General features: G+C 42.9%; 1 protein-coding gene across 1 annotated transcript in view; it reads left to right on the plus strand.

Annotated features, from left to right (window-relative positions):
• LOC117999349 (radial spoke head 10 homolog B-like) overlaps positions 1–8,980 on the plus strand; it is a 54,114-nt gene extending 45,134 nt beyond the window's left edge. Inside the window, exons 18-19 of the mRNA XM_034988362.1 lie at positions 7,729–7,927; positions 8,779–8,980. Of these exons, the coding sequence (XP_034844253.1) occupies positions 7,729–7,927; positions 8,779–8,953 (374 nt within the window). The 3' untranslated portion in view covers positions 8,954–8,980. The remainder of the gene's footprint in view (positions 1–7,728; positions 7,928–8,778) is intronic.
• The last annotated feature ends 718 nt before the right edge of the window (positions 8,981–9,698 follow it).

Below are 9,698 nucleotides of genomic sequence, written 5' to 3' on the forward strand. Positions count from 1 at the left end.
CTTCTTATGTTTTTATGATGTTAATTAGTATCCTTTAACTTCTACTTAAAGCACTCTTAAGTATTTCCTGTAAGGCAGGTTTAGTGGTGATGAACTCCTTTTGTTTTTTCAGAAAAGTACCTCTTCTCCTTCATTTCTGAAGGACAACTTTGCTGGGTAGAATTCTTGGTTGACAGTTTTTTCTTTCAATATTTGAATAGTTCATTTCATTCTCTCTTGGCCTAAAAAGTTTCTGTTGAAAAACCAGTCATCAGTCATATAGGGGGGTTCCCTTATATGTAACTTCTCTCTTCTCTGTTACTTTCAAAATTCTGTGACTTTTGAGGATTATAATGTGCTTCAATGTAGCCCCCCCCTTTGGGTTCAACCTATTTGGGGTCTTTACGGCTTCATGGATCTGGATGTCCTTTTCTCTCCTTAGGTTTGGGAAGTTTTCAGCCATTACTTATTGCTTTAAATATGCTTTCTATCTCTTTTTCTCCTCCTGGAATTTCTATAATGGGAATATTGTTTCTTTTGATTGTGTTCCATAAGTCCTGTAGGCCTTCCTCACCTTTTTTTTTTTTTATTTTTGCTCCTCTGACTGGGTAATGTCAAATGCCCTGTCTTCTGGGTCTCTGATTCTTTCTTCTGCATAATCCAGTCTGCTTTTAAAGCTTACTATTGAATTCTTTGGTTTGTTCATTGTATTTTTCAGCTCTAGGATTTCTGTTTTTGGGTTTTTTGATGGCTTCTTAGTTGAATTTCTTGTTTTGTTCTTGCAGGGTTTTCCTAATTTTGTGTAGTTGTGTATTCTTGTAGTTCACTAAACTTCTTCAAGAGGATTGTTCTGAATTCTTCAACAGTTCATAGATCTCCATTTTTTTAGGGTCACCTATTACAGCTTTATTAGTTTCCTTTGGTGGTGTCATGTTTACTTGGTTTTCATGATCCTTGATTCCTTGCTTTGGTATCTATGCATTTGAGCAAGTGGTATCCTCTTTCAGATTTTACAGGTTTGCATTAGCAGAGACAGTTGCTCACCCATCAGCTCAGTTTGGGTTTCTGGATGTGTCTGGTGGTACTTTCTTGGGCAGGTAGTGCTTGTTGTTAGGTCTGTTTTGTGGCAAGGCTACTGCCTGAGCTCTGAGGTTGGAGGAGGAAGGGTGCTGCTGGCTGAGAGCAGTTTTAGGTAGGATTGATGGCTTGGTTCCCTGCCCAAGTGTGGCTACAGGATAGGCTTCATGGTTGCCTGGGTATTCTTGTCAGGTTGACTAGTATACTCAGCTGTAGATGAGGCTACGAATTAGCTTCCCTACTCTGGCAGGGCAGCAGGACAGGGCCCATGGCCTGCATGGCTTGTTCGGGTACCTGAATCAGGCAAGTGTGTGAAATGAACTCCCTGGCCACAGACAGGTTACTGGTTTTGCTCTGCAGACAGGGAAAGTCCTAGGCTATCCTCTCTGTTCAAGTGCAGGGCTGTTGGGTGGGCTAAAGACTGTATCCAGCAATGAGGTGGGGTGGAGGTGGGGGGGGGGAAGTACCGTTATGAATTAGTTTCCTTGGCTGAGTGGAGAGGGAAAACTGCTCCAAGGCTGATAATGCTCTTTGGGGTCTTGACTCAAGCCAACCCATGCTCCCACAGTCCCTGGCTAAACAGGGCCACTGGCTTTGCTCTGTAGGCTATCAGCTCTGCCTACCAGACTGCTGAAATGTTGCAGGGCTATACAGCTTTGCAGATGTTCTGGCCAGGCTTTCTGGTTGAGCAGTGGAACCCTCCATACGTGGAACTGGCTGCCATACTTTCTGCTTAAGTGGTGATGGATTATGCAGCTTCCAGGTGTTCTTGCCTTTCTGCTCAGATGCCATAAGCCAGGCTATGACTCAGCTCTTCTGTCTGGGCAGTGGGCACCAACCAGGCTCCAGGGCTGGCACAGCTCTTCATTTGAGGCCATTAATCAGGCTGACCTGTACCCTGTGGAGTTTCCTGGTCTGATTTCACCACCAACTTGGTTCTGTAGGTGAGCAAAGATGCTGTTTGGGGGCTGCCACTTGGGTGCTGCAGGTAGGAACTCAGTCTGCCAAGATTTCAGTGCTGTTGCGAGCCCCTCCCCCTTCTGTCACAATCAAATTCCCAGTGGTTGAGCCCCCACATTCCCTAGCAATTCCCATGGAGTAAGACTGGAGTGGGGGCCCCCAAGAAGTGACCCACAAAGCTGGGGAGCTGGATGTCTACCCTGGACTCTCTTTTCCCACTGGAGGAACCACAGGCTCAGGGGAAGCCTCAGTTTGGTGCTGTGGCAGCCTGGGAGTGGAGAGGGGAGTGTGGTCAGTATGTAGCCATTCCTCTTACCCTTCCAGTGCTGTTTTGTTCTCTGTGGTGAAGGGGGTGCTTCAGCTTCACCCCTGTATTCTAGGATTCTCTCAGTGATGTCCATGAATAGTTGTTGGTTCTTTTTTTGGAGAGGGAGTGAAGTCAGGCAATGGCCTATGTCCCCATTGTGGTGATGTCACTTCTCCTGGAGTTGACTCTCAAGAGCATGATCTTACCAAGTTGTCACAGTCTGTTAGGACAGCTCTTCCTCCAATGTGGGCCCTGCATGTCCATCTCTCAAGCCTGATACTATTGACTATCTCCTTATACAGTTGATTTGTCTCTCTCAGGAGTCTCATTCACTTTTTTAAAAATTGGAAGTATAATTAACACAGTGTTAGTTTCAGGTGTACAATATAATTTAACAATCTTACACATTGCTCTGTTCATCAAGATAAGTGTATGCTTTTCTTTAAGATTTTATTTATTTATTTGAGAGAGAGCACAAGTGGGGTGAGGGGCAGAGGGAGAAACAGACTCCCTGCTGAACAGGGAGCCTGATGTGGGCCTCGGTCCCAGGACCCTGGGACCATGACCTGAGCTGAAGGTAGACACTTAACTGGCTGAGCCACCCAGGTGCCCCAAGATAAATGTACTCTTGAACCCCTTTTTAATTTCACCCATCCCCCCCATTCACCTCTCTGGCAATCAACAGTTCACTGTATTTAAAAGTTTGTCTTTTTTTTCTTACTTTATTCATTTGTTTCTTAAATTCCACATATGAGTGAAATCATATGGTATTTGTCTCTGACAGACTTCATTTAACATTATACACTTTAGGTCCACCCATGTTGTTGCAAATGGCAAGATCTCATTCTTTTTTATGGCTGAGTAATATTCCACTGTATGCATACATGTGTATAAGTATGTACATACATATATACACACACATGTGTATACATATATATATACATAAACACACAGACCTTCATCCATTCATCTATGGATAGACACCTGGGTTGCTCCCATGTTTGGCTATTGTAAATAATGCTGCAATAAACATGGGGGTGCATATATCTTTCCAAATTAGTGTTTTCATGTTCTTTGGATAAATACCCAGTAGTGGAACTAATGGATCATATGGTAATTTTAACTTTTTGAGGAGCCTCCATCCCATTTTCCACAGTGGTTGTACCAATTTGCATTCAGTGCAGCAAGAGTGCACATGGGTTCCTTTTCCTCCACATCCTTGCCAACACTTATTTCCTGTTTGTGACTTGAGCCATTCTGGCAGATGTGATCTCTCATTGTGGGTTTTATTTGCATTTCTCCTAAGTGATGTTCATCTTTTTGTGTCTGTTGGCCATCTGTATGTCTTCTTTGGACAAATGCATATTCAGGTCCTCTGCCCATTTATTAATAGGATTATTTGGGTTTGGTGATAGGTTTTTTAATATATTTTGGATATTAATCCCTATCAGATATATCATATCCAAACATCTTTTCCAATTCTGTAGGTTGTCTTTTTGTCTTGTTGATGGTTTCCTTCACTGTGCAGGGGCTTTTTATTTTGATGTAGTCCCAATAGCTTAATTTTGCTTTTGTTTGCCTCAGGAGACACATCTAGAAAAATGCCACTAGGGCCAATGTCAGAAACTACTGCCTATGTTCTCTTCTAGAAGTTTTCTGGTTAGGTCTTCAATCCATTTTATTTTTGTGTATGAGGTAAGATGGTCTTTAAAGATGCTCAAGTTAAAAACAAAACCCTTATTTGGTGCCTCATATTCCTTCTAATATGACCCCTTTTCCTGCTAAAATTCTATCTGCTGCCTCCACTTCCCCAACTCCCAGGTCATTACTCAGCCCTGTCCACACTGTGGCTTCCAGCTTCATCCCTCTCCTTTGGCTGGGGTCATCCAATGCCACTGGGCTCTTCCTATTAAAAAAGGACCAGGTGTGTTGAGTTAAAAAGTAAAATATCACACAACCATTTGGACATTAAAAGCAAAACCAATACAACAAAAAGCCCCACCAAATATGAGTTCCTCTATTCTAAATAATCCTGAGAGAAAAATAAAATTACATTTCTGAGAATACTTAGAAAAGTGAAATAACAGAAACATTCCCTATGAGACATGGTCAAAACTATAGCCTGAGAAAATGTATAGTGTTAAATGTTTTCACTATTAAACAAGAAAACATTGTAACTTCAATATTTGGCCCAAAAGGGTAGAAGGGAGGAGTAATGAAATACAAGGAGAGTAGGAGGAAGGCACTGACAAAAATATAAACTCAAATTATACATAAAACAAAAATACTAAAGTTACTAAAATTGATCATTCTGAAAGCTGGTTCTTTATGTGAGAAGATAGACACCCCCAACCTAGTATAGTCAGGACGAGAGTTATAGAACGCATACCATCTCACTTGGAAGGAAAAAATCCTCACAGACAAGATTTTTTTTTTTTAAGTGTAGTGAAAGGATGCTATATACATCTCTAAGCTAATACATATGAAAAATTTGAAATTATTTTCTAGGAAGATATTAATAACAAAAATAGACTCAGAAAAATACAGAAAACCTGAATAATCATGGGGGAAAATCATCAAAAAGTTGCTCTCCTAAATTTAATTTTATGAGCAAAAAACTTAAAAGACAGTACCAATTAAGAATTGTTCTTACATGCTTATTTTTAAAACTCCAAGCATAAAAAAAAAAAGTTCATTTAACAAAATCAGTATAACCAAGACCTGAAAACGTGATGAAGATTAAAACAAACAAACAAAAAAACCCTGTTTCTCCCCTGGGAAAGGGGAGGGGGTTGCATAAAAACCACCTGAGCAGGGAGATCACTGCTGAATTCCCAGAGGCTAAACCATGCTAAGTTAATGAAATCTAAACAATACTAATTCAAAAGTTCCTTTTAGTCCACAGAGTCTTTCTTCCGCTTGATCCATTCTGTGGTTGATGCTCTACCGCATTTTCATCTCATGCACTGTATTTCTCAGCTCCACAATTTGATTTTTTGATTTCCATCTCCTTGTTAGAAACTTTCGTTCGTAGGTGGTTTTCCTGATTTCATGGAATTGTGTGCTTGTAGCTCCCTGAGTGTCCTTCAAATGGCTACTTTGATGCTCAGTCAGGTCAGTCGCAGACCTCTGTACCTTTGGGGCTGGTTACCGGAAGATTACTGTGCTCTTGCCGTGGTGTCACGTTTCTTAGATGGTTTGTGTTCCTTGAAGTCTTGTGTTGCTATCTTTGCCCCTGAAGTCTCCACTAACAAAACCTTCCTTCGGCGTTGCTAGGGATTCTGAAGCTTTCTCAGACCACCTGAGGATACACCTGTTCAACATTTCTTGGTCCCTTTTGTGGCAGAATTCTTAAGCCCACGCACCTTCTCTCGATCCTGTGATATACCAGGCTGAGTGCTGGCAGCCTCCCTTTTGCTTTCCCAAGGTGGGTGCTAAAACTCAAGTTTGTGGTCTCTCCCTGGCCCACATGCTGTGAGGGCTCACTCCCACTAATGTTACATGGGTGAGGGGCATCAGGTGTTGTGGGGCGGCTGGTACCAATGACCTACTTTCTCTCCTTATGCATTTGCTCTTCTTGGACATTTCATATAAATGGAATTGTGTCCATTGTATCTCTCTTTCACTTGTAATTACTTTGGGATTCATTCATGCTGTAACAGGTCTTAGTATTTTGTTCCTTTGCATAGCTGAGTAGTGTTCCATTGTATGAATAAACCACATTTAATCTCTTCATCGGTTGGGATGGACAGCTGGGCTGTTTCCACTTTGGGCTATCACGAATAGTGAAAACTGGCATCAAGGCATGGTGGACATATTTTCACTTTTCTTGGATAGATATCTAGCAGTGGAATTGTTGTGTGATGTAACTAGCCAGGCTGTTTCCCTAATTGGCCATACCATTCTATCTGCCATCAGTAATGTATGAGAAGATCTGGTCTTTCCATGTCCTGGCCAACACTTAGTGGTGTGTTTAAATTTTTTTTATTGGGTTGTCTCATTGAGTTATTTATGTAACCTGGATACAAGTCATTATTTATCTATTTGGCAGATATTTTTTCCTGGTGCATCATCTTTTATAATAATTTGTTTTGGCAAACATGGCTTGTGGGAAAACCACTATTAAATCATCTAACCTTCATACCACCTCTGTGACATGGGTCCTCGATGGTTCCCTTTTTGCAGAAGAGGAAACCAGGCACAGATATTCACTTGTAGATCGTAGAGCTAGTAAGTGGCAGAGCTGAGCCTTGACTCTAACTTGTTTGGCTCATGTCTGTGCTCTTAACTACTGCACCCTGCTACTTCTGAAGCAGAGGCTGGGCCTGCCCGGTGACATGGTGCCCAGAGCCTGGAAGAGGGTCAACAATCCCAGTGAGTTGTTCTTCATCAGTTACTTCCATGCACAACATTCTCCCAAGGCTAGGCCCGCCACGGATTATACTGATGTTCTAGAACCTAGGAATTCCTGTGGGAAGTGCTGATGAAGGCTTCCCTCAGTCTCTATAAAATTGGGCATTGGTATCAAGGTTCTTCCTATTAGTGTTCCACTCTGTGCTCGCCACAGTGGCTCCTGGGATGGGAAGGTGGACTATTCACAGGACCTTACCTTTCCATTGTGCCCATCCCCACACTCCTCACCCAGCCCGGCCCTCACACAGCAGAGTAGCCCACGCTAGAGACAGTCTAAAAACACTTGTTGTCTTGAGAGATCTCAGAGCTTACTGGTATTACAGAACAGTCCAAAGCATTATCTTCCCAGAATCAGCTATTTAAACATATTCCACAGTGGCTATCTGTTGGCCCTAGTAGATGTGAAGCAACTCTCACCAATGAAGAGTTAGTTAAAAATCCTCTTTCATGGGGCACCTGGGTAGCTCAGACAGTTGAACGTCTGACTCCTGGTTTTGGCTCAGGTCATGATCTCAGGGTTGGGAGATCGAGTCCCACATGGAGCTCTGTGCTCAGTGCAGAGTCGGCTTGAGATTCTCTCCCTCTCCCCTTCCCCCTACTTGCAGTCTCTAAATCTTTTTAAAAAATCTTACATTATTTTCTTAATGAAAACTGCCTTTAAAGACAATGCATGCAAAAACCAAGGGTTTTTTTTTCCCCTGTGAAACATGGAAGATGCAAATTTTCCATAGTTTTAATTTTAGAAAACCAAAATACTTATCCATTTAGAAAAAAATACCAGGAGACTCAACATGTTGACAATCGTAGCTCTGGTCTACTGACACTTGCCTTGTTCCAGGTAGTCAGTGAAGCACTTTGTGGTTACCTTACCCCTCCCAAGGCTTGGGGGAAGCACAGCATCATCCCCTCTCACAGGGGATGAGGATGCTCAGGCATCGTGGGAAGTGGCAGAACTGGAATTGTATTCATGCTCATTTTAAACTTTCTTCCAGAGAGAAAAGAAAAATCCAAGGACGAACAAAAAGAGAAACTTGCTGTGTGGGTCACGAGTATGTATATCTTTTTCATGAATATACTGTTCCCTGCACATAAACGTGAAGAAATCCTCAAGGAGAAAATAAGGGAGGACAGGCTGCATCACGCGGCCACGGCCCACCAGAGGAAACTCGAAAACAATGAGTTGGAAGCAAGGTAACCTTACAGAACCTCTCAGCTCCTCTCCTCCATCTTTCCTTCCCATCTCTGTGGACCAAATGCTTTCATTAAAAGTATACAAATTCCTAAAGGAGGCAGCTCCTCCGAGAACCTGGAATTGCCAGAAGGATCCTGCCTGTGACCACCAGTTCTCTCAGGTGGTGAGAACATCTGGGCCCCAAAGCACGCACAGAGAGGCGAGGCCCCGCAGCAGCTGAGCGGCCCCAGCGCTAGGCGACCGGGTTCAGATCCCAACCCCGCCCCTTGACAGGTCGGTGGCCCTGGGCAAGGACCACTCACCGTGCTTTGGTGTCCCCATCTGTAAGTGCAGATAATCCCCCATCAGGCTATTGTGAGGATTTAGTGAGCTGATGCTGTAAAGTGTCTGGAACGGTGCCTGGCACATGGTGAGCACCCACTACCTGCCGTTCGCCTACCTTTCTAGAACCATGGCTGAGAACTGTGCAGTCACATCTGGCCAGAGTGCTAAAGCCTGCTCTTTGCAAAGCACACGTCGAGCCTGTTGGTCTGTTGAAGAAAGCATTAAACTATACTTACGGGCAAAGACCACAAGAATATTTTAAAAGGCCACTCACTAGCTGTTAAGTTGCTATAGAGGAAAATGGTTCAAAAATCACTTTAGATACATGAAAATTTTCTTCTGGACTGTCTAGACATGGCATCACTTTATATTTCAGGCAAACTGAGGACAATTTACAGTTCTGCTTACAAAAACTACTGAAATCTAGGTATGGCCTACTAGGCATAAACATAATACAGCATAAAACTGGTTTTGAAATTGCAAAGAAAAATCAAAGGTACCTTCCTGTGTTTGCTTCTTGTGTTAGGCTGAACACCTTGAGAGAGGAAGAGGCCAGAAGACCAGACTATGATGTCGACATCACTGTGCTCAAGGAACCGGCGGATGCCCCATCCTCAAGTTTCACACTGAGCCCCCCTAAAGAGGACACGGCAGTGTCCCAATCCAGCAAGCCCGTCATAAGTAAGAAAAAGAAAAAGTAGAGGTTACTGGGTTTGGAAACGAGCCCCAAGAACAAGCAGATGTAAAAGGAGCTTACAATGGAAGCATGGTAACACATTTCCTGACCAATAAAATTGTGTCTTACTTCTTGTCATAGTGTCTTTGAAATACCACTGCCTGGGCCACTGCGTTTCATGTTTCTTATGTGGCTGAATCACAGAAATGCCTGCATTTTGAAAACGGAGCTGAATAATTAAAAAAAATATATATATATTGAAGGCACATGCATTTAATACCCGTGTGCTATTTTCAAAGTACAGTATTGGAGATGAAGTTTAGAATCTGTTAAAACTCATCAGAAGACCGTCGATGGTGGACAGATTTATTTAAACATTTCTTCAGGGCTCCCTGCCAGAGCCTGGACCGCCTCCTATGCCCGTCACCACCCTGTATCCAAATTGTACCTGTCCTCACGTGCTGCCTTGTATCCACTCCTTCCCTGCTCCCACCAGTTCCCCAGCACCGCAAAAACTGCAGGGACAAAAGGCCAAGACGGAAAGGCTGAGGAATAGGTGTGCAGCCAGCAGTAAGTGAAACTTTAAGTCTGTGTTAGAAAATGTTATGCTAATTTGTGTTAAATTTAAGGGTAACCACCAAAAGCAAGAAAATACAATCTACAGCTTCCAAACTAGTGGAAGGAAGGAAACGATCATCCAACATGAAGCTGGGGAAAGGGAAAACGACAAAGAAAAAGGCTGGAAACCGAAATCACCAAAGATGGTGGGA

Source organism: Mirounga leonina, unplaced genomic scaffold, assembly GCF_011800145.1.
Source record: "Mirounga leonina isolate KUSES-001 unplaced genomic scaffold, KU_Mleo_1.0 Mir_454, whole genome shotgun sequence".
Classification (NCBI taxonomy): Eukaryota; Metazoa; Chordata; class Mammalia; order Carnivora; family Phocidae; genus Mirounga; species Mirounga leonina.